This window comes from Balearica regulorum, chromosome 4, assembly GCF_011004875.1.
Source record: "Balearica regulorum gibbericeps isolate bBalReg1 chromosome 4, bBalReg1.pri, whole genome shotgun sequence".
Taxonomy (NCBI): Eukaryota; Metazoa; Chordata; class Aves; order Gruiformes; family Gruidae; genus Balearica; species Balearica regulorum.
Window position 1 is genome coordinate 68,219,628 of NC_046187.1, and position 25,307 is coordinate 68,244,934.

Below are 25,307 nucleotides of genomic sequence, written 5' to 3' on the forward strand. Positions count from 1 at the left end.
TTTGAGGATGGAACCTGATTTATTTCTATAGTTCTGAACATGAAAACTATTTATCATAGAATCATAGAATGGTTTGGGTTGGAAGGGACCTCAAAGACCATCTAGTTCCAACCCTCCTGCCCTGGGCAGGGACACCCTCCACTAGACCATGTTGCCCAAAGCCTCTTCCAACCTGGCCTTGAACACTTCCAGGGATGGGGCATCCACAGCTTCTCTGGGCAACCTGTTCCAGTGCCTCACCACCCTCACAGTGAACAATTTCTCCCTAATATGTAATCTAAATCGACCCTCCTTCAGCTTAAAGCCATTCCCACTTGTCCTGTCACTCCACTCTCTGAATGGTTTGGGTTGGAAGGGACCTTTAAAGATCATCTAGTCCAAACCCCCTGCCATGGGCAGGGATGTGCTACAGAGTTTTGGCTGCAGTGCCGTGAAAGGTCCTTGGTGCAAGCAGCTTGCACTGACACGCACGACAAGAGAGTTCCCGTTTCACTGATCTTATCACTTTATTGCTCAATGTTATAATTCCTCTCAACTCCAAATGAAAGCTGACATTCTGTTGTGAGTTTTTGTTGTTTGTTACTTGTTATTGCAGAGCTGTTCAGATGTAAAGAGTGAGAGAGAGATACAGTTTTAAAAGACATCATTACCACAAGATATTTGTGTGGTCAGAGGATAAACAATAGCCAGGCTGTTTCTTCCAACTTCAGAGAAACATTTTCTTTGAATGCTCTTTTGCTTTCTGAAGAGTCAGCGTTATACCTAAACCCAGACCGTCTACAAAAAGCTCAACACTACACAATGAAAGATTTCCAGGATGAAGTTCTTGGGGACTAATGGGAGAGTACTTCATCAGTGTTCACTGTTAATCAGTTTAATCTGGCCTTGCAGCCGGTGCGGTAGGGTTTCCAGTCAGCTGATGCCGTGTATAATCAAACTTCATGTGAGGCTCAGACTGACGATACAAACTGATTCCTTCCAAAGCACGTGTGGCACAAGAAATCCCAAATTAATGATCACCCAACTTCAACTAACCATCCTTAAATCAGTTTCCATTAAAAAGTGTTTGTCAGAGCATCAACCCAGTATAAGCAACCCCCTGCTTTTGCACGCTGACGGCTTGTGGAAAGGCTGCTCTCTGCCTTACCACTTGATGCTTCTAGGAAGCATCAGACTCTGCCCAGTCTTTTCTACCTTTCCTTTCTCTCTAAGAATCCCGTTTGCCCAGTTCAGCTTTTCCATCAAATTGTTCGACTAGCATTCGTTCTGATGTCAGGGAAAGAAAAGTGGCTTAATTTGTTCTTAAAAATGGGGAATTTCCTCATGTTCTGGGCCTGTGCTAGTAAACCTGGCTCCGTCTCAGAAAAACGAGTGTTCTCTATTTTGCAAACCTCATCACATTCACCATTCAAAAGAACAGTCTGTGTGATGGCTGGTGAAATCAGCTACTCTTACGCTTTATTACTGTAATACAGCTGTTAAAGCAATTCCTTTCCTTTTTTTTCAAACCTTTCTCTATTCTCTACAGCAGAAATTTGTCTGGAAAAAAAATTTTGCTACAACTCCATTTATAGATGCCAATGAGCTGCTGTAATATTTGATACATTTATTTTAATCACATACATTATCCTGAAGACATGTCTGTTCTTACTCTCACCTGACAATCACTTCCTATACATTTATTGTTTTAGTAACACAGTCCTTTTCATCTTCTTATGAATGTTATTCCAGACTAATTCTCAGATGGTGCAAATACATTTAGGGTGAACAGTTAATAATGTTTTAGGATCAAGCCCCTAGTGCTTCTAATCTGAGGATCTCGAAGTGCTGGAAAAAAAGTGCATTGGTTTTGCTGAAGAAATATTCCAACTTGTTCTGCGATACTCAAGTCCAAGTGTATTTGATCATCCCCCTTTTTTACTCACACAGCTTACTGAGCTTCGCAAATGATTCACAGATATGTTAGGTGAATAATTTAACTAATTGTTTAAATATTGTCAATAGTGTATCTGAAGGGAGACAATCATTTGGTTTTTATTATTTGCCTAACATTTAATACTCCCTGAAATAGCAAAATATGACTATCAGACCTTTTGAGGTCAAGTCTTTATACTTCTAGGCTCAAGTCTACTAATTTCCGTCTTTTCTCCAAGTGGGAACTACTATGAGAACAAAAATTTGGCTTGAACTGACTTCTATATTCTAGCGTGTGTTATGAAAGCACTGTCATATTCTATTTTTATCAACTATTTTTGGTTAAAATGCAACTATTTGACTGGTAATTAGCATGCCTGTGTCTTTATAGAGTCTCAGTCTTGAAGCAATATATGAAATGTCAAGGAGGTAAAGGCAAAGGTTAAAGATGCTTGGTGCCTTTCGATTAGAACAGGGCCAGAATAAGTTTTGTGTCTTTCTGAAGAGGAGGTTGCTATTTCTTTCAGAGCAGCTGCACGATTATTTTTTTTTCATCACCACTCTGCATGCATTAGTCTCCTACAGGGCAAATTGCTTTATTTAACATGCCACAGAAAGCTACTGCTGTTGCATCAGGGAGATGGAATGCTTCTCTTAAACTGTAATGCCAATAATTGCCTTTGGACTTCCACACAAAGAAAGTTTTGGTCTTCAAACTGTCTGCAAGGGTTTGTCTGTAATTGCTGTAATGTACAATCACTCCTAGAATGAAAAGGAAAATGACATATATTTAGAAAGTTCAGTAAGAACAGTGCAAACAAGCAACGCTATTATCCAAGCCGGTGAATGAGCCCCATGTTCCGAGGCTGAGCCTCAGAAATTGTTTTATTGCACATGGTGGGCAGACACACTGTTAATATAAAAGTATAATGAAAACAGTTGGAGTAACCACAAGAACACCCTCTGAAGTATCTATGTTTGGTTAAACATATTTGTCTGAATTCATACCAGGCAACTGGGCTGACAGATGATTTATGTCTGGATTCTTCCCCTCCACATCGATTCGCAGCAGAATAGGTATATCCCATGTACACATAGAAAAGTTCATTGCCTTTGACCTTCAGGGCAAATAAAAGGCAAAATAGTGCTTATCTTCTAAGCCTCACCACTGTTAAAACTCTTATACCCTTTCAGGGAGATACCTTGGCCAAATCTCTTAATGTTTGTTAAGCTGCTTCATGAGTTTGACCCACTTCCCAGCACAGCCAGTCCTGGCCCTGCATTGACCCGCAAACCTGAAAACCGGCAGGTCTTCAGCTGTCTGCATGGTCAGAACGCGAAAAGCAGAGAAAGAAGTTGCTGTTATGGATGTAAGACAACGGTGACCTAAAATACTCGCTACTGCTTAACAGGATTTAATATCATTTCTGCCGAGCAGTGGGAAGTTGGCTTACTGGTCCAGCTACAGCATAGGTAGCTCCTAGCGGGTTCAACCTATGGGAGTTAAAAGCTGGGGAGGATGGAGACTTCTCTCCTGATGTTGTGTAGATTCAAGAATAAATGGAAACTCCAAAAGGATGAAGGAACAATTCACCCTTTTTTACTGAAAAACTTCACAGAGCACAAAAAGAGTTGTTAAAAATCTCTGCAAAATAATCTTTTGGACAGGGAAGAAAATTCTAGATGAGACGTTTACATACGACTTCTACTATTCCCTTGTCTTTCACTCACACACAAAATAATGATTTTCTTGTCATCCTGTTCATTGCTAAGAAAAAAATAGCTGTGTTGTCATAAATGACAAGCTATCTTTAAATACGGAATAATTGAGTGAAGCATGTGAATTCCAAGACAGAGATCTATCATGTCTTTTCATGAAAAAAAGTGTTCTTACTATTAAAACTAAAGAAAGAGATTTAAAAAAAAAGAAGTGTGTCAACATATTCCTCACAGTGTCAGGATACTTATGAGTTTTTCTGTCATGCTCCCTTCCAAACGTGACTTTTTAAAATAAAATGTTTGTTTAAAAAATGGCTAGCATTGCCTCAATGTATGTGTCACTCAGACTAGCTAATGAATAATTCTCCTGCTAACTGAAGTTTCATTTCTATGTATTTTCTGGTTATGCTAAATCAAAGCACTAAAAGCAAAATGTAGTCCTTAGGGATATCTAGATATAAATCCTTCTACACTGTACTTGCATCTATGAAACAATTTTTTACTGATCCTTCTGCGGGTGTGTGATAGGGATTTGTGTCATAAAAAAGATTCTCAAAACTGCAATATAGCATATATCTGCACCTTCATTTGGATTATTAAAGACATTGCAATAATCTGTGTAAAAGAAATTCAGTCTCAGTTTGAGGAGGTGCTGCCCTGGTACTTTACATAGACAAGTTACAACTTGAAATACATTTATGGAAATGCTGTAGTTCATATGTACATGCATTCTTTAAGCTGTGACATAGCTAGATCGGAAACTGCAAATCATTTTTCTCTCCTCGCTTTTTTATTTGCTTGGATTAAGCTCGTGCCACTGCACAGCTGTCCTGCAAAAGGAAATGGAGAAGGTGATAACGATTTCGGTAGTTCAGCTCTCCCTGCTTCCCACTCTGCCATCGCCTGGTCCCCCCTCACAGCCACATCTCAGCATCCTCGTGCCCCACAGCCAGAGGAGGTCCTCATCCTCTGCCGGTGGTTACTGATAACAAGTCCGAGTGTTTGGGCAGCTGATAAGGCACGTTGTGGCTTTTGTAAATTATACCATAGGTAGCTCTGCTTGTGGTTTTGTCTTTCTAAGAGCCCATGAGGTATGGGGTCAGATCACAAATTGTGAAACGTGTTTTCTGTTCCAGCATCTGAAAACAGCAGTATCTGTGTGATCTCTGGTAGAGGGACGGTCCTAGCCGCGTGTGTTCGGGGTTTGCTATAGAAATGACAGCACCGAAATCCAAACATGTTGTGCTCCTCAATGGTTTGAATGGTGAAAGATGCACACAGAAATGGAAGTTATGCTGCAGGACGAGGGGTCTAGGGTGTTAATAATTTATGTCTTGCCTGCAAAAATTCAGAGGAGATGGAGGAATTTTAATTCAAAATTTCTCTTGGCATCCAAAAAAAGATTAAAATCTGCAATTTGTTCAAACTTAAAGTCGAGTTTAGTTATTTAATTTCTCTTATATTAAAAAAGAGTGACAAGCATTAAAATAAAAAGTAGTTTTGAATAGAAAAAATATTCTGATGTCTTCTGAATTGGAAAGAGAAGATTTTGTCTGAAAAAATAATGCAAATTTGATAGCATTTGATTTTGACTGATCCAAGTGTACATTTTTCAGTGAAAAATTCTTTCAGACAGCAGCTAGATATACTCAGAGGATTATTACCATATGTGCAGTTATTTCAAGCTCAGTTTCTTTATTAAAAAAATCCCTACAATTTACAGTTCCCTTTTCCTCTTCTCCCATGAAAGCAAACCTACAGCACATCCATATTCATCTCCTCATTTTTTCTTTCCAAAGTTCTGCTCAGCCCATCCTAGTCCTGTCACAAACTCTCTTTGTACCTGTGTCCTCCCTTCATTCCCTCAAACCTTGCACCCCAGTTTTCTCCAAACTCTTCATCCCTCCTCCTAGCCACCCTGCTTCTCTGTTCAAACAGGACATTTGGGAGAGCAGAAGAACAGAAAACAGCAAGGCAGGCTTGGAAAATTTGAAATGATTTACACATACAAGCTGTTCCAAAAAGGCCAAATTTTCATTTGGTTTAAAATGAGGTAATTCTGCTGACACAATAAAATTAGCACTAATATAGAATTTTTCCTATCACAATCAAACTGGCTCACGCTTGAGATGTAGACTGCATGTGCATGTATGAGAGAGGAAAAGATCATCTGGAGCAGTGAAGATTGTTGATCTTTCTCTCTGAAATGTAGGAAAGTCTAACATTACCTGTGTGGAACACTGGCTTTAAGTTTTACCTGAAAAAAGTCACCACTCATTTTACTGCACAAAAGTCCTACCCCCCCAAAAATAATTGTATTTTCCATGGAAGGACACTATATCAAAGCAGAACAGAAGTTTCCAGGCCTGATATATAGCTTTAGTCCACCCTTAAAAGCAAATCTTGTTGCATCCCGACTTACAGTGCTGTGACATGAAATCAGCTGCTGGGTATAGTTATATCCATCTGCTATTTCTGCAAAACCTCTGTATCTCACATCAATTGCAATTGCCTGTATAGCTGTTTTTACTGCATCCAGTGGAAGGAAGAGTAGACTTGCTCTAGACTTGGCAGCCAGAATGAGTCATGCTACAGACCTAAAAAACACTTAACTAGAGCTGATACAGTGATGTAGGAAATAATTTCTTCAACTCGTGTGTTCCAAAAATATATATTTTCACTCCTGTTTGCCTCTTTCGATTTGCTAAAAATTCTTAAGTCCCTTCTTTCCTAGGATTATGCCACGAAACATTCGGCATTTTGCAAAACTGCACCCATATTTGAAAACTTTCTTCCCACCCCCCCACCCCCCAATTTACACAGATCAAAGCTGATGAAAGGGTAGCAGTGGTAGTTCCACTGCTTCGTTAGGCACTCTGATCTGCTAAAATCTAGATGTGGAGCAAAGGAATCTAAAAAAAATATCCTAAAGAGTGGTTCTCAGGCAGCTCTTTTGTGTGGGGATCATATACTTGACACCATGCCTTATGTGGAATGCACATCAAATCACCTGGAGACTCCACATCAATGGTAGTTATGTGCATGCATGTACCACAAAGAGAATAGACCCTTAAACCGGTTGGGTGCGTGAGACAAAAAAAAAAAAAAAAAAAAAAAAGTCTAAAGAGTGTAAATCTAGAGGGATACATCAGCTTTTTCCTTTTGATTTACCTCTCTGCTCTGCCTTCTGCATTTTTTGTTGGTTTTTTAGTGTTTCAATGGATGGATTTTTAAAAAAGGACTTTCCCAGTGCAGCCAGTGCTTTATTTTATAGGGTTCTATCCTTAATCTAACACATCTGTGTTATCTCATCCAAGACTGCCCACAGGATAGAGGGACAGATTCTTAGCTCCCATGCACTCGTCTCGTAGCCTTCAAGGGGGTTACACTAACTGCAACAAGTCGATGACTTGCTCTTGTTTGTTGCTGAACTCTTAAGTGTTACCATATTTTTCCTCTAGCTGTTACTGAAGCCCATACCAAGTGCCACTCAGATAAAATGATTTCCTCTATGCTGAGCTGATTTTTGCTCCAGGCTGGCATTTACTAATTTCAGGGAGGTTTTTCTATCACAGTGAACAGGACAAAACCAAGCATTTTGTAGGAGCCAATGGACTCCAGTATTTAGAAAAAAGGATTTTTATACCTCAGAACTGAGTCCCAGGTTAAGGTCCGTTTGCCCCTTTCAATCTAGGAATGGCAGAGATGTTATAACAGAAAACGAAATTAAATAAGACAAAAAAACAAAATAGGAAACTGCCTCTTTGTATTCCAGGATGAAGTAAACTCTGAGTTTACCTTCCACTACACGCTCCACCATGAAAGGCGCTGCCTTTCCCTGATCCTGGCTTTTCTTTCAGTGATGTGAATAAACCCAGTAGACCTGCCCACTAAACTGAGTAAAACCTCAGTGAGGCCGAGCATGTGCTCATGGGCTCCATGCCTTTCCTGCCGCCTTTCCACCAGCTACTACGAGACCCTTCCCGGGTTTTTGCCCTCCCTGCTGCCAGGCAGCCTGGCTGTTGTGGCAGTCCATCTTAAATAGAGATTTCTGACCACATCAAGGAGCAAAATTTAACAGGACTTTCCCTGTGATGTTGGAAACCAGACTCGGCTGAGTACAGCCATCCTCTCCCCTCTGGAGGTCCCCACCTTTTCCTCCTGATCATCCCTCCTCAGATTGGTCTCTGAGATGCAGATACATAAGGACAACAAGCAAGGACAACCAATTCCAGATTTCATGCATCAAACCCCAGCTTTGTTTCCATCCCACACACTTGCCCTGACCCCGGGGGACAGCAGCCCATGTGTTTACAGCACACCACGATGGCTTTGTGCCTGGCTGGGACAAAACACCCAGCAAGGGAGGCTGTGGAGACAAAGCAAGGACATGGTCCTCTCCTGCCACAGGACATACCCCTCCAAACAAGCCGCTGGTCTCAAATGCTGGAAGAAGAGAAGCAAAAGGAAGATATGAGGCCTGCAGTAAGTGTATGTTTCCACAGAAGTGGATAATACATGCATTGCGTGTTGCCTGGGTTTTAATCACAATCTCTGGTGTTGCAACCTATTTAATAATTACTGTCAACCCAGCTGGCAGGTACACAGACTGCACAGACATGTTGAAGGAAGGAGGAAAAGTGATGGATAACGCAAGTTGTGAAATAGAGCATAATAGATTAGCTATTGATGTTAGCTTAGAGATCTACAAAGAAGAAGTCCTGTCATATATCTGCAAGCTATGGTGCATCCCATGATTTTTTTTTAGATGTGCATGAGGAACAGAAGTGACTCCATACCCAAATGTGACTGACAATTGCTTCAGGGTTCTCCCCTTCATGGCTGGTGTCAAGGGCAGAGGGAAGGTCCATCTGCGGAGAACTGGAGTGCCTCTTCACCTCTCAAGCCCTATGGAGGAATGCAGGAAGCCCTGCAAGCCTAGCTCCTTGAGTAAATCATGAGAACACCTAAATAATTAATAAGTGCAGTCTGCATGGATGCTCCTAGGAGGGTGCTCTTGTTTTGGGTAGTAGGATGACTGCTCAGTGATAGACCTGAAGTCTACTGATGCTGAGACATGGGGAGCATAAGCATGGGCTAGCAACAGGCTCAAACAGCATCACTGTATACCTTCCAAGTGAAGTTCACACTGTAATAGCAAACCCAGGTATCATGTCTGTACTTTAAGAAAGATACAATGATGTTGGAGTGAGTGTCAACGAGACCTACACAGATGGGTCTAGAGACTGAGGACGAGGGCAGACAGCTGGAGAAACAGCACCAGGTAGTTACATGTACTCAAAGGAAGCATGAGAGAAGGTTTCATCTCCTTACAGGAGGAAAGATCATGAATCACTTAATTTAGCGGGAACAGTCACAGGGAACAACACTCAAAAGCTGAGGATGGAGAGTTACGCTGGAACTAAAACAAGCTTCTTACTCCATGAGTAACTAACTACTGAAACAATCTCTGAATTTCAATGATGACTTCTTCATGTTTTAGTATTTCCAGCTTAAGAACAGCTACCTTTTTGGAAGCTGTCTTTTAGCCAAGCGCACACTTTTTTGAACTCAATACTGTTGTAACTGGATGAAATGAAATGGCCTGTAATGTATATAGGAAGTCATATTAAGCAATCTGATGTTCCCATCAGACCTTAGACGTTATAAATGAACCCAGAAACTTCTCAAGGTGATGATAGATGTGGAGACTGCAACTCCCATAGAGAAATCCTCCATTTCAAGCAACGCAACCAGAACGCTGTGATCAAGCCTGACCATTGCATGGTTTCACTGCCTTCTGCAAGATAGCATCGTCTGCAAGCTGGCCTCATATGCAAATTAAGAGCAGCCCTTGGGCCCTGGCGCTTTGCCAGCTCAACCCTCCTTTAAGCACAATCGGGCTCAGGGTTGGAATAAGCACTTGGCTCCATATGGAGAGAGTGGCGAGTGCTCTCAGCTATTCGGTTCCCTCTGATCCAGGCAGACACTCGAAGCCCTCTGTGTTTAAGGATTGCATCCTGCAGAAGGGGTTCGGTTTTGTTTTATACTGTGTTTTGCTTCAGTAATTGTATTGAATAATTTCACCAACTCCCATAAAGATACCTTAAAAATGTCATTACAAGCTAATCTTTAAATAACACGCTGCACTTTTACAGTGTTGAGCCAGGGAATGTATCTCTGCTGGTTCCTACACCCTTGTGTCCGGAGAAGCCTCTGACTGATACTACTGTTAGTTTCTCTGTTTCTCCAGTCTGCTTCAACATGTTCACAAGTTTCTTCCTCTCTCTGTAAGTGATTCATTTTAATTGAGGAAAAAGTAGGTTTTATTGCATCTTTACAATTGAGGGTAAAAAAAGGGTTAAATGGGGTAAAAAGAAGGAAATTAATAGAAAATACAGTCTTTAAAAAGCAGTGACCGTTTATTGTACTTAATTTGATTTTCTCAATGTCTTACCAGTTCTGTGTACAGTTTAGCAGATAATGAATTTTGTCAAGTCACTAAAGATAAGATTAGTGCAGATTCTTAGAAAGGGAAAGCATAAGAATGCTTAAAATCCCAAAGGCCTATTTTATATATTCCACTCTAAGTGTTGCTGTGGATTTCAATGAGATTTACTCCCATGAAATTATCAGAAAGTTGAAAAAGTCCTTTACAGGCACTGAGGGACCAGTCTGAAACCTGAGGGAAGGGAAGGGAAGGGAAGGGAAGGGAAGGGAAGGGAAGGGAAGGGAAGGGAAGGGAAGGGAAGGGAAGGGAAGGGAAGGGAAGGGAAGGGAAGGGAAGGGAAGGGAAGGGAAGGGAAGGGAAGGGAAGGGAAGGGAAGGGAAGGGAAGGGAAGGGAAGGGAAGGGAAGGGAAGGGAAGGGAAGGGAAGGGAAGGGAAGGGAAGGGAAGGTCTGCAAAGAGTTTGGATCACTGCGTTTTGAGCAAACAATTGGAGTAGTCTGTTGTTTTGATAGATCTCTTTTTCCACTGATTTCTATAGCTAGTCCAGATTCTTTATCTCACCTCAAGATGGTGAATGGCTTTGCTGTTGCTCTTTGAGGTCTGCACAGTTGTTTCAGCAAAAATGAATGCAGCTTCCACTGATTCTGCTGTCCTTCATCAGGTATTCCCTTGGGAAGCAGTGTGGGAAGGAGAAGCCAAGCCTGTTACCTTGTAGGTTCAAGCTGGCCCAGGCAAGGACAGCGGGGAGATGTGGTACCTTTTGCTCTGTCTGGGAGAAGCAGAGCGTATGGGTTCAGACAGCTCCTTTGTGCTGGGATGTAGTTGACTCTGAGTCTGTCACAGCTGTTCATGAAGGAAAGCAAGGGACCTGTGGAGTAAGACCACAAATCAACCTTCTTCTCCCTGGAAATGAGACGCAACAAGGAAAACTGGGATTGCAGGTCTCCAGAACAGCTTTTACTGGCAGCTCCAGTCTGTTGTAAACATGGGCTGGATGATGAGCATCTGAGGACTGGCTGCTTTAACAAAATCCCTCTCTAGTGGATACCACCTCCAAGGTGACCAGGGCTAACAGAGTTGAGCAGGGTTGAGAAGGTCATGCAGTGGGGCCAGGGCAAGAAGGGGAATGAAGCAGAGCCAGGTCAAGAAGGGGGATGCAGCAGGGCTGAGCCAGGAATGGGGGATGCTGCAAGGCCAGGTGATGGGTAAGGATGCAGCAGACATGGGCCAGGAAGTGGGATCGTAGAATCATAGTATCATAGAATATCTCACATTGGAAAGGATCCATAAGTATCATCAAGTCCAAATTCCTTCTCCTTGCAGGACTACCTAACACTAAACTGTATGAGTAAGAGCATCGTCCAGACGCTCCTTGAACTCTGACAGCCTTGGTGCCCCAACCACTTCCCTGAGGAGCCTGTTCCAGTGACCAACCACCCTCTCAGTGAAGAAGCTTTTCCTAATATCCAGTCTGAACTTCCCTTGATGCAGCTTCATTCCATTTCCTCGTGTCCTATGGCTGGTCACCAGAGAGAGAGATCAGCACCTCCCCTGCGCTGCCCCCTTGAAGAAGGTGTAGACTGTGATGGGGTCACCCCTCAGCCTTCTCTTCTCCAAGCTGAATAAACCAAGTGTCCTCAGCTGCTCTTCCTAAGTCTTGTCCTTGAGGCCTTTCACCATCCTGGTCACCCTCTCTGGACACTCTAATACCTACCAATGTGGTACTCTATGATTCTATGATTAATGTCCTTATGCTGAGGTGCCCAAAACTGCGCACAGTACTTGAGGTGGGGCTGAAACAGCGTAGAGTGGGACAATCACCTCCCTTGACCAGCTAGCTGCGCTGTGCTTGATGCACCCCAGGACATGGCCGGCCCTTTTGGCTGCCAGGGCACACTGTTGACTCATATTCAACTTGCCATCAACCCAGACCCCCAGATCTCTTTCCATGGGGTTGCTTTCCAGTGTCTCGCCCCCAAATTTGTGTATAACCAGGATTACCCTGTCCCGGGGGAGAATCTGGCATTTGCTCTTGTTAAATTTCACACAGTTGGTGATTGCCCAGCTCTCTAGTCTATCCAGATCTCTCTGTAAGTGCTCTCTACCCTCAAAGGAGTCCACAGCTCCTCCTAGTTTAATATCATCAGCAAACTTACTTAATGTACATTTAATTCCTGCCTCCGGATCATTTATAAAACCATTAAAGAGCACTGGCCCTAAAATTGAGCCCTAAGGAACCCCACTGGTGACTGACCACGAGCCTGATGTAGCCCCACTTACTAGAACTTTTTGAACCTGACTCATCAGCCAGTTGCTCACCCAATGTATTATGGACTTGTGTAGCTGCGTGCTGGACATTTTGTCCAGAAGGATGCTATGAGAGACAGTATCAAAGACTTTGCTAAAAAAACCCCACCACATCTACTGGTTTCTTTTGGTCAGCTAGTTGGGGATGCAGCAGGGCTGGCACAGGAAGAAGGTTGCTGTGGGGTTGGACCGGAAAGGGGGATGCAGCGAGCCCAGGCTGGGAAAGGGACTTCTGTGGGGCCAGGTGGGTACCAGCTCAGCAGCAGGGTCAATCTGGGTGGGCAGAGCTGGAGGAGGATGCTGCAGGGGGGATACCTGGCCACGAGTGCATTTCATGGCCAGCTGGCAGAGAGCTCGGCTTCAGGGGACATCCTCCTGCCCCTTCCCCACCTCGCCCAGCTGGGAGCAGGCTGGGGGCAGCTGCCATCACCCAGCTCGGGGCTTTCAAGGCAAAAACACTTTTTTAACTCCTCCAAGTAAGATTACAGAAAAGTCTCACGGTGCCTGTTTAAACAAGTGTGTCTGAACAGGAAAATCAAACAGACAGGGAGCGACTTCAGTTTCTCCGCTTATACGATGTTTGAAATGATAAGCAAGGATATATTTTCACATAATTGGGCTGTGTCAAGGTACCGGCCGTTTGATCAGATAGGCGCTCTCTATGTAGTCTCACATCAGAGGGCTAGTAAACTACAAATTAAGGCAGGCTTTAGATTTTGTCTGCGAAGTAGACAAATAAATTGAATTTTAATCCCTAAAGGTCATAATGGGAGGTGAGGATGAATACACAAAAAGGGCAGAACAATCTATCAGGATAACTGAATAAGAAAGAGTAAGGGAGCAAAATCACTGGAAATCACTGATGAAAACCCGTAAGTATTGGAAAGATGCCGATTAGCATCTTTGGATCCTACAGGGAGCTTTAAGAGCCCACACTTTCATCACCCTCAGAGAGGTCTGCAGGAAGGCAGGGCTAGAGGCGCAGGGGAAATATAATATGCCATGGGTCCATTGAAGGCTTTTGGTTTGCTTTTGTTCTGTTTGTTGTCAATTTTTCATTTTATTTGGCATTTGCCTTTGCAACAAGCTGGGTGAGGGCCAGAGAGCATTGCTCAAACCCCTCCATCCCACCCCATTTGCTCTGGCATCTTGGACCTGGGGACAGCCAGCCCGCCCTTCCTCCTGCTCCCTTGTCCCCTCACTTTCCCCCCCAGCCTGCCCCCAGCTGCCCCCAAAGCAGGGGGAAGCTCCCTGCCCACCCATGGCCCTGAGGAATGTCTCCCAAAGGCCTGAGGGCTGCAAACTCTCTTTCTTCTATAGGGCCACTGCCTAAGCCTATCCCTCCTGCAAACCAAAGTCTGGTCCCCCCAGCCTTGTGCTCCAGACAGATTCCCAGGCTCCAGACAAAAGGGCCAGGGGGGCTCCAGGGGACCCGGCTGGCTCCCAGCCAGCCCTGCTGAAAGGGGATCACAAGAAGCCAGATTTACTCCTAAGAACAAAGTTTCCGGTGACTTTCCAAGATGCTCATCGTACCCCTTGCTCCTTTTTTTCTTCTGCTTCCCTCCCCTTATTTTTCAAAATCTCAGCTGGAACAGAGGTGTTCCCTGTCACTGCCAGTGAACTTACTGCTCCCCTCGTCAGCTCTGTGTACACTCCTGTGGCATTGCTTTTTCCACCCCTGGTTTTATACATCACCGGTATTTAGCTACTTGTGTGGGCAAGTGAGGAGGACCTGAATTTACCTGTGAGGCTCCTGAACATGATATTTTCCCTGGAAATAAATACCACTGGGTCAAGCAGGTGGTGATTTGGCCCCACGTCCCAGCCCCAGTGGTCACAATGTGGGAGTCAGGATGTGAAGTGCGCATGTGTGTGTGTGCCCGCGTGTGCAAATGTCACCTACTCCTGGGCCTTGCAGGTGCAGTAGTAACTAGTGAAGGGTGGACCCTCATGGGAGACCTCAGTGTGAAAGAAGTGAAATGACTTGCAAAAGGCTACCAGCAAATCTAAGGGAGATAATTCTGTATGCTGCATGCACCCCTGCTCTGCCTGTTGTTGGAGCATCCTCTTTGTGTCTCTGTGTTATTAATGTGGCACCATTAGCTCATTATCTGTCCTGTTATTTTATAGAAAAAGAAACAAGTAAGAGCACTTTGTTGCTATCCTTTAGGTTGTCTCAGAAATAAAAATCAAATCCATCCCAAGCGGGATGGACCGTTAACAGCAGGGGACAGACCGAATCTGGTGCCACCCCGAACCAGTAGACTTTGGACCTGATGGCAGGACCACATCCCGCTCTGCAGCATGGTCCACCCTGCTGGCGTGGGAGGGAGGGAGGTGGGTAGCAGCCTGTGCAGCTGGTCTGGGCACCCCGCACGGGCCAGCCTGGGCTCACCCCTGCGAGGGATGCTCGGCTCCGTGGAGAGTGTCGTACCTTCAAGTCAAGGATTGCAAGAAGTCTGAAGCTGTTTGAAAGGCTGAAATAAGTTCTGCTTTGAGTGACAGAAAAAAGCCCAGCTGTTGAAAAGCAAAGTGACCCAACACCAACAGAGAGCCCACACTTGCTACATAAATAATGTCAAAACCACATATGCAGGGAATAACATGAAGGCAGTGCAAGGCAGACCGATGTCTAGAAATGTTATCTCTTCTGTTCCAAAAGCTAATCAGTCCAGCAGCAGGCAAGCCAGGAACATTTTAGATTATGTCTATGCTTGTGGTTGATGGAAAGTCTGAGAGGAACATAAGCTTTCTAAAAGACAAATTCAGTTCCCCTACAAAATATTTGGGATTTTTTTCCCTCCTCCTCTGGCAGTGAAATTGTTTGGTTACATTGATTTATTAGAATGACGTAACTCCCAGTATCATATCTAGCCATCGGCTGCCACTCAGCAAAAGGATGTGGTGAGATCACATCGCCAAAATAATAAGGCACTGGAGTTCCTAAGCAGGGGGTTACATATCATCAGGACAGTTTCAAATACTTGTGGATGGCTTTGATAGTTGCAGGAGTGTGATGTTGGTTTGTTTTTCTATAGACAGAGTCTGGAAGATACCTGACACTAGTTTCTCTGCTGTTCGACTGCAGTTTTCTTTGCACAGGGAAATTAAAATCCTTCTATATGTATATGCATGAATATACTTTTTCCTAACTGGCAGTTTTTTGCTTAAGGCAATTGCTCTCAAACCGTCTTAGCTGAGGAAGAAAAGACATATTTGCCCCAATCCTGTTCCTCGGGAGTTTAGGGAGATATTTTTTAGGCCTCGGGTTTTACAGATGCAAATTAAAAGTGTGAGGAGGCAGTCTTGCCTTGGGAAGCTGTGTGACACCAGCAGAAAGGTCCAAAAAGGGGTGCTGGAAAGAGAAGACCTGCCAAGTTCAACTCCAGTGCCCGCAGGCTGAGCCGCTGCCTGCCAGCAGGGCCACAGCTCCCGGCCCTCCTCCAGCTGTGCAGCTGGAGGCAGCAGCTGGAGGAGAAACTTCTGCACAGACACTGCACTGCCGCACATAGGCATTTGCTTTCCCTTGATTTTTCCTTCTATGAACTTTTTTTTTTTTTTTTTTCCCCCCTCAGGAGCAGAATATTATCTAGCTGAAACGTATTTCCTTCTGAAAAGTGGGTTTGTTTTGTGTTTGGTGTCACGTCCACCCCGCACCCCGGTTTGCACAGACCTCTCTATTGGGAACAGACTTGGAACTGGACGTTTGCAGTTTGCAGAGTGTTTTCAAAATGTAGTGGCATGCGTTTCTTTTGCTCTATATGTTTTCTTACTGTCCTTTCCGTCACATATTTTCCAGCAATTTAGAGAGATGTAAGGAATAGCTTTTACACAATAGGCAAAGAAGTGGGGGGATTATTCCAATGGTCTTGCAAGTTTGGAGAATTTCATCTTCTTCAAAAGGCGAGGAAAAAAAACTGTGTCCTTGTGAGCAAATGATTAGAAGAAGACTGGGAATACAATAATTACCCCAAATGGAAACCCAGACCGCAGTCAAACAATACAGCTTTTGTAAACCGGCTCCGCCTGTAAAAAATCTAGGAAATCTCATAACTAGAGCTGGCGAAATCCTTTTCTTATGCAACGATATGTAAAAGGCTCCTGAGAAATGAGGAGTAAACATGGAAACGCTGTAAAATAGCGTGATAATGAACTTGCTCGGAGCATCGGAGATCGCCTTGGCGGTACCAGCATGGATTCCTTCAACCACAAAGTATTTTCTCATGTTAAAGAATTTGGGACAAATTACATTTCGTGACATTTCGCCAATAAACAAGAACGTGAAGACAAATAAAGCGGGAGTCGCCATAATCTACCTTGATCGTTGTGGAATTCAAGGGGACCAAAGGAATTGGGAGCCAGACAGAGTGCGGCTTTGAATGAGTGTCCTTTATGAGAGAGCGGAGAGAAGATCATTTATATCCTTCATATTTTATCATTTTGCCTCTAGGAAAGAAAAGACCAGTGGAGTCCCGACTATCATTTACTCATAATGATCGCATTCAAACTAGTGATTCACAGTGAATCATATAATAAGGTTTCCATTTTGCGCATGGGAAGAAGAAGGAGGGGTGGTTAAACTTTGTTTAGTCCGCATTCATGCCCCCAGCCTCCTGTTTCCCTTGAACTGTCCAGTTCAAATGACTCACCCGTGGGGCGATGCCTTTTTTTTTTTTTTCGTTTTATTTTTTTCTTTATTTTTCCCCACCTTCCGTTACCCCCAAGCAATACAAATCCCTAGAAGGAAAGCTGACAGGTTAATTGTACAGTTACACGTTTTCCTACGGCAGCGTTTCATCCGAGCACGGCTCTACTTTCGCGGCCTCTCGGGGCCGGGCCGTGCCGGGCCGTGCCGCTCCGGCGGTGGCTCTGCCCCAGCGCAGCGGGCGGAGACCCCCGGCCAGCCCGGGGGACCCGCGGAGCTCCCGGCCCGGAGCAGCCCGGCCCGGCGCAGCTGCGGGCAGGAGAAGCAGCCCTGGACGCCGACTTGCCGCGGCACCGGGAAAGGGGGAAAAGTTGCTTTTCGGCATTTTGGCCTAAACCCGTACCCACACCCACTGCCACTGGACACGGGGGGACAGCCAGCTCTGCGCACCCCTCCTGCGGGTTTGGGTCAGGACTAGGGGATTTCGGCACCTGAGACCCTGCTCTGCCTCTAGATGTTCTTGCAGGGACCCCTCCACAAGCGGGTAGGCACACACACAAATCCGCCGGCTCGCTGGTAATGCGGCCGGCAGTCGGATGCTCTCTTTGCTCTCGGGACCTTTGCCATCTGCAAGCGTTTCAGGTAAAATCCGAGGCGAGGGCAGGGTAAAGCTTTCGGGTTTGGGAGGAGGCGGCTGGCTCGGCAGGGAGGTCTGCGCCGGGGCTGGGAGCCGCGCATCGGGCAGTGCGCCCCATCAACGACTGCTCCTGCAGACCCCCGCGAGGAATAGCCGGAATCACCCCAAAAAGCCAACGAAAGAGAGGCACCGAGCGGGCCGAGCAGGGCAAGGGCTCGGAGAGCACAAGCATCCAGGAACTAGCAGGCGAGGAGAGGCAGGTCGGTGCTGGCGGGCGGGGGCAGAGGTGATGCCACACGGATACCGGCCCCAGATGCGCCTGGAGGAGCGGTGCTCTTCTCCAGGAGAGCCGGCACCTTTGCAAGAGCTTTAAAAAAAATACATAAAATTAAATGGGCGTGTTGTCACTGAAGGGAAACCACTGCCTTAGCCATGGGGCTTTCACCAAGACAGCCAAGTTCCCTTTTGAGCAGAGCAGAGAGTCTCGAAGTCTGCTTGACATCTTGAAGCTTAAATAACCGTAAGGCATTGTTACTCCCTGGCAGCGAAGTGCCTCGTTACGCCTGATTGAGCTAATTGCTTTGAAATAGGATATATTATCTATAATTATAGAGATCTTGGAGGAGACGGTCAGCCTTTTCTTTCATCTTTTCCAAGTGCATCATAATGTCGCGATCAAATTAATTTGGACCACTTGAAATAGTGCCCTCCTTTCAGCCCGGCTCCTCCGACCCTCAAAGAAAGAGCCGGGGACGCCTCGGTGGCTGGAGTTTGGCCATCCAAATCACCACTCCTGGTAACCTCCCGAGGACCAGCCCAGGTGCCTGAAGCCTTAAAAGTAGTTTAGGTTATGTTTAATCCGGGCAGAAAGGGAAATGGGAAAATGGAGGGAGGGGGAGAAAAGAACTGAGGTCTTTTCGCATTATCCGACGCTCAGCGGAGAAGGAGCAGCGACGGGAGCAGGGAGTGTTGAGGCTTTGAGGGCTCGTAAAGCCCGCGGGACATTTTTCTCATTTGCGATAGATCTGGCTCTTTGCCCCCAGGGCTGAGCCGCTCAGAGCTAGACCAAGGCTGGCTGAAGGGCGCGCAGGGAGCGCGGAGGGGGCGCGGAGGGAGCGCGCAGGCGGTGCCCGGCACGGCAGAGCTGCCCCGGAGCCGCCAGTCCCCAAAGCCTCCTCCTGTCCTGCGGGGCTGACCGGTCTCCTAAGAGCCGCTGTCTCGGGGGAAATAAAATAGAAACAAGGGAAACAACACCCCTGTCCTTTCTGAGTTCTGCCTTTAAGTCAAAGATAACGTTTACAAAAGGCAGACAATGCCCTGAATTGGCTTAGCGCTGCCTCCTGTCCTCCCTCCCCATCCCCCACGCACTCCTCCCAGCCCTTGTTGTATTCCCACCGAAATAAAATGCTATGGGTAATGGCTTTGCCTAGCACATTCATTATATTGAAACGGGACTGTTTAGGATGCTAATTGCCCAATATTGTTATCTAGCACAAGTGCCTTCAGGGAAGCGCCACGGTTCCCAATAAAAACACTGGACTGGAACAAGCACCAATAAAGTCACCTATTCCCCACCGCCCTTACACTTCGGTTTTCCTTAGAGCCCAAGGAGGAAAATAAGAGAGAGGCACCTAACAGCAAGTCGGAGTATCAACACGAGGGAACGGATAGGAAGAAAAGTTCCTAAAATCCAATGATGTTTTGGTCACCCAGAGCGCAGCGAGCGAGGCGAGAAGAGTTTGGATACTAAAAATTTCCCGCTAAACAAAGAAATACATCTCGGGGCAGATTTCGTTTCGTAAATTTGGTTTCTCCATTCCTAACGAAGAACCCGTAGATTTCCTTTCGAAAGAAAGGAAAGGAAGGAGCAAGAAACGAAACAAACTTTACTGGCTTCCCGTTTTCAGCCCAAGAGCTTGCCAGCATGTGAATTAGAATCAAGTCCTTGCTATGGTACAGTGATTAAAATACCACCGAGTATGACAGAAACGTAAACACAAAGCGTTCATTGCTGGGAGATAAATAAAGAGCTAATTATCTCATTCTGTCAACTCTCAATGAGAGCGGGATCTCGCTCTCAGTATGGGACGCACACTCATCTTCTCAAACCTCAGCGACATCCCAATGTTCAAACCGTTCTGCAAAAGAAAAGTGGGGCGAAAAAACCCAGCAGTTCTATTTTTCCTTTCATATTTCCATCGAAACAATGAGATCGAAAGCAGCCTAGGGGGTGCCTGGAGGTCTAATAAACACATCACTTTTTCTTTTGCGCGGTTGCGTTTGGAATCAGGAGAAGGAAAAAAAAAAAAAAAAAAAAAAAGATCCTACCTGTAGGATCGGATGGAGGGGACACCGTGAAACACGATGCATCGATATTTGTGCGTGTTTTCTTAGTCGGGGGTGGGGTGGGGGTGCATCTTCGCGTCAGGCACCGGGCTTTGGGAAAATGTCGTGTGATTGGTAGAGCAAACTAATTTTGTCAGGCTGAATGTGCCGATGTCCCAGGGCTAAGGCGCCTTGCTCCCTTGATGCGGGTTAACGTCCTCAATAGTCCCCCTCCAGCTGAAGCCTTTGATCAGACCGCCGCTGGCGCCTAAAAACAACATCACTTGTCTGCCTATTAGAGGCACTGACTAATCGTGACAGATTGTTTATTCTCGCAATTAGCAATGCAGCCGCTTCTCCGAGCACCCCTCCACACCCCCGCCCGGCGCGGCCCGGCCCGGCCCCCCGGCCCGACGGGGCGCGGGGGAGACTGCGGGCAGCGCGAGGGAGGCTGCGGGCAGCGCGGGGGAAGCTGCGGGCAGCGCGGGCAGCGGCACCGGCAGGCGCGGAGCCGGGCTGGGCTGGGCGGCGGCACCGCTGCTCCCCGCCTCGCAGGAGCGCTCAGCAGGGCGGCACGAATCGGGAGGGGAATTGAACGTATCTATGCGAGCTATATGTCCGCGAAGAGGTGCGTGCGATGTGCGTTCACCCTAATCTATAGGAGCGCGCGGGGGTAGCCTGCAAGTCGCCTACAGATCGCCTTCACCTAGAAAGGATCGTATACGAGCACGGCACGCCGTGTGCCGGTAAGGGGGGTGTGTGTGTGCGGGACAGTACCTGCAGTAAGCACACCGCCAGCGTGCGTGCTCACGCGTGTGTAAGATACGCGGGTGTGTAGCTGCGTGCAGGACAATTCATTCCAATCAGGTTCTGTTGCTTATCAGTTAATAAAATGTCTATTATATCAATTCATTTCATAATCCATACGCTCCTAATCTACCATCTTTACTGGGTCCAGTTAAAAGGAAAGGGAATTCGCTGTCCCTCCCCGTTTAGATAATTACCCTTAAATGACTGCAAGAGCCTCTTGTGTTTCGAGGAGATTAGAGCCCTGCAGCTATCAATAAACTTTTCTCAGCGAGCGGCCAATCACGTTATTAGAGAGCGGCTCCGTTTTACTGCACATCCGTCCTGGGCGCAGGGATAAGGGATCGTAAAACAAATTTACAAAACAAAATAGCCGGGACTTTAATGGTCTGGGTGCTTAGAAGTTCCTTTTAACGCGAATGAACATTTCATTATCTGGAGACACGCACACATCTACGCCATGAAACGCAGCACAATTGATGTGTGTGTGTATAGACGTATATACGCGCAGATGTCCGCAGACACGTCGAACACACCGCAGGGCCGGCCTTCCTCTAAAAAACACAACAAACAAGTAAAAACCGCCCACACCAAACTCAAACCCCAAACCCACTTTTTTCATGGCGCGGCCAGGCTGTGGGACAGGCAGGGGCTTCCTCCGAGAGGTCACACTCAGGACAGCCCCATATCTGTTGGTTTGCCAGACGAGCACGGCTCGGGCCCGCTCCCTCGCGCTTCGCAAACAGGAACGCCGGCTTTTTTCCGACGTTAATACATTTTTTTCCGCGATTTTTGAGCACCACCCCCACCCCCGACCCGTCCCCACGGCGCAGCGCTCCGCCGGCAGCCCCGGCCTTCCTCACTGCCGCCTGCGCTGCGCGCCGGGGCGCGGAGAAGGGCCGCGGGCGGGGGAGGGGGGGGGTGTCGCGGAGCGGAGCGGGGCGCCCCGACGGCGAGCCCGGCCCGGCCCGGCCCATCCCGGCCCGCCTCCCCCCGCCCGCTCCCGGTGCCGCCGCGCCGCAGCCAATGGGACGCCGCCGCCCCGCCCCCCGCGCGCTGGTTGGGCGGTGCCTTCTCTCGCGCCGCTTTATCAGGCGGTGCCGCCCGCCGCGGGGACTGAGCGCGCCGACGGCTGCACGCGCCCCCCCCTCCTCCCCCACCCCTCCGCACCGCCCCGGCCCCATGAGCCGCGGTGCCCGCTCCCGCCCGGCGCTGCGGTGGCGACGGCGGGCCGCCTCTGCATGGCCCCGGCTGTGGATATGACCACCGCGCCCACCGGGGTCCGCAGCGACGAGCTGCCCGCATCCGCCTTCAGCAAGCCCGGCGGCGGCCTCCCCGTCGCGGCGGCGATGGGCGGGGAGGAGGAGAGCGACAAGCCCAAGGTCTCCCCATCCCTCCTGCCGTTCAGCGTGGAGGCGCTCATGGCCGATCACAGGAAGCCGGGCGGCAGGGAGGGCTCCGAGGGCGCCGGGCCCCCGCCGGGCGCCGGGGCGGCCGCCCGCGCCAGCCTCAGCCCCCGCCTGGGCGCCCTGACGGCGGAGGCGCCGGCCTCCCCGCTGCCCCTCGGCGGGCACTTCTCCGTCGGGGGGCTGGTCAAGCTGCCCGAAGACGCCCTCGTTAAGGCGGAAAGCCCCGAGAAGCAGGAGCGGAGCCCCTGGATGCAAAGCCCACGGTTCTCGCCGCCTCCCCCGAGTAAGTAGGATCTGGGAGCGGGCGGGCTGGGACCCCCCCCGCTCCGAGCAGGCTGCGCCCTTCCCGCGGGGCCGGCAGTGCGGGGGCGGCCGGGGATTTCCTCTCGCTTTCACTCAGCCCGGCCCCTCCTGGCACGTTTTTCCCTGCGGTTCGCGCTCTGTGCCGGGCCACTTCGGCCTGTTGAAAATACCGCACCGGTTCAAGCGTGTGCGGAGCCGGGGCAGCGCCGGAGGATGGATGCGACGGCGAAGGAAGAGCGGCCGCGCCAGGGCGAGATCTTGTGCCAAATGTTAACCGGGGCGGGAGGAGTGGGGGGAGCAACCGGGCCTGCTTGTTATCTTAACCCGGGGCTCGAACTGGCCGCGCAAAGCCTGGCTCAGCCTCAGCAGTGTTTTTTCCGAAAGTGCCTCAATTTCGTAAGGACCCGCACAGACCGGGCTCCCAGGCGAGGCGCCTCCGGGCTTTGCGGGCTTCGGCCGCTATCTCAAGTGTTGCATCTCTCCGGCAATTACTGATGTTTTCCTGCTTTATTACGGAGAGATCTGAAATAATAAAAATAGCACCGGGAGGGCCGAGGTCGGAAAAGCCCGTTAATCCTCTCCAGTGGCTGCGCTGAGCCCGAGGCCGGACGGCCCGGGCCGCCTGCCCTCGGCCGGATCCTGCTCCCTCCCCGCCCGGGCTCCCGTGGAAGGCGGCGAGCTTGGGCTGAGGCTCTCGGGAGCGTTTGAGGTGGTCTTAGGAGGCCTGAGAACAGCTCTGCTTTCTCTTTCTCTTGGAGAAAGGCAGGTTTCCCGAAAGGACTTTTGTAGAGCATCGCAGTGGTTTAATTTATCTAAATTGCAAAGTAAAAGTTGCTGTTGCAAAGTAAACCCGGGGCAGATTGAGGTTGAGGACCCTTAGAAATGTTAAGTAAGAGGAGCAGACCGGTGAAGAGGTTGAGGCTGAGTGTGAATTCAGAGCTCGTAATTAATTACATGCTTAATCCGGTTCCCAGGGGCCTAATGAAGAGGGTACGAGTCTGAGAAGCCAGTCCGTTTTGTTTATTTTTTTTCCTTAATCCAATAAAAAGGACAGGACACAGATTTTTTTTTTTTTTTTTGGAGGGTCACTCCCTTCATTAAGTTTCTTCTGTATGAGCCGGGAGTCATGAAGGCAGGAGGTGGAGGGTACGTGGGTATCTGACTCCAGATGCCTGCCCTTTGCCGAGTTTGTCCGTGGAGTCGGAGAGGTTCTTGCTACAAAGCACTGCGAGTAACCTCGGTCCTGGGAGTCTTGAAAAACCTAATTCCTTCAGAAAGCACTCGCTTTATTTATTGGAACGGGAGACGTCAAATTGAAGTGTATCCCGGGCAGCCATGGAGTTTTTGGGCCACTTCACTTTGAGCAGGATCTTATTTTCCCCTTTCTCTCCACCCCAGCTGCTGTAGGGTGGGGGCTCTGCGGGGCGTGCGGGTTCGGGCACTGCTAACCGAGCTGTCTCTCTCCTTCCCCCTCTCCTCTGGCCGCTCCTCGGTGCAGGGCGGCTGAGCCCCCCAGCTTGCACCCTGCGCAAGCACAAGACGAACAGGAAGCCCCGGACACCCTTCACCACGGCGCAGCTGCTGGCCCTCGAAAGGAAGTTTCGGCAGAAGCAGTACCTGTCCATCGCTGAGCGCGCAGAGTTCTCCAGCTCGCTCAGCCTCACCGAGACCCAGGTGAAGATCTGGTTCCAGAACCGCCGCGCCAAGGCCAAGCGGCTCCAGGAAGCTGAGCTGGAGAAGCTGAAGATGGCAGCCAAGCCCATGCTCCCGCCTGCTGCTTTCGGCATCTCCTTCCCGCTGGGCGGCCCGGCTGTGGCTAGCGCCTCTCTGTATGGTGCCTCCAGCCCTTTCCAGCGGGCAGGGCTGCCCGTGGCTCCTGTGGGACTGTACACAGCGCACGTGGGATACAGCATGTACCACCTCACATAGAGCTGAGCCCCGCCGAACCCGGCCAGCCGCTCCCACCAGCCCCGCACGCACTCCTTCCCTGCTCCTCTGGCTCCTCACTGCGGACTTCCCCGTGGGCCCTGTGGCAGAGACTTTTCCAGTCTGGTTCTGCGCGGCCTCTGTGCCTCTCCCTGTGAGGCTGGCCCCCCAGTCCAGCCCCGTTACACTCTCCTCAGCAGTCCAGGGAGCTGCTCTGGGCAGAAACCTGAGGCATCACCCCAGCTCCTCCCCGGCACAGGGTGGTGATGAGCCAGCCCTGCCCCACTTCCCCGGGTCCGGCTGGCAGCCTGGGGAGAGCCCCCCACCGTGGGGGAAGGAACTGTGGAAGAGAAACGGCATAAAGGGAGCCAAAAGACAGGACGTTTCTCTTACTTTCTGCAAGGTGAGGTCAAGAGGCAGAAGTGTAGAGCAGCCTCTCCTGTCCCTGTGTAACAGCACCGTCTGTTACCTGTGTTTGTTCCTCCACCAGCTCCTTTGGAAGGGGCTCTGTGTACTATGTAATATACTGTATATTTGAAATTTTATTATCATTTATATTATAGCTATATTTGTTAAATAAATTAATTTTAAGCTACTGTTTGATGTGGTTTGTTTGTTCCTTGCCCTGCCAGGGGTGACAGAAGAAGAGACTAAATTTGTGTGTCAGGGTGGACGGGAGAGAGGGACCAGCTGTACCAGCCGTTTTTCTTCCTCCCCAGGCGATTTCAGCCTCAGACAGCGAGGCCTCGGCTGAGTTTTCAGCTTGCCGTGTGTCCTGGAGCTGCCCCCTCCTCACGGCTGTCTGAGGTTTCTTCCTTTTTTTCCCCGCCGCCCCTCGGTGGCAGCTCCCATCGCGTCCCCTGCC

At 48.5% G+C, this 25,307-nt stretch overlaps 1 protein-coding gene across 1 annotated transcript; it reads left to right on the top strand.

The window, feature by feature from the left end:
• Positions 1 to 21,939: 21,939 nt before the first annotated feature.
• MSX1 (msh homeobox 1) lies at positions 21,940 to 25,038 on the top strand. The gene is made up of 2 exons (XM_075752491.1): positions 21,940 to 22,496; positions 24,015 to 25,038. Exons 1-2 carry the CDS (start codon positions 22,046 to 22,048, stop codon positions 24,443 to 24,445), a joined length of 882 nt encoding a protein of 293 aa, XP_075608606.1. The 5' UTR covers positions 21,940 to 22,045; the 3' UTR covers positions 24,446 to 25,038.
• The last annotated feature ends 269 nt before the right edge of the window (positions 25,039 to 25,307 follow it).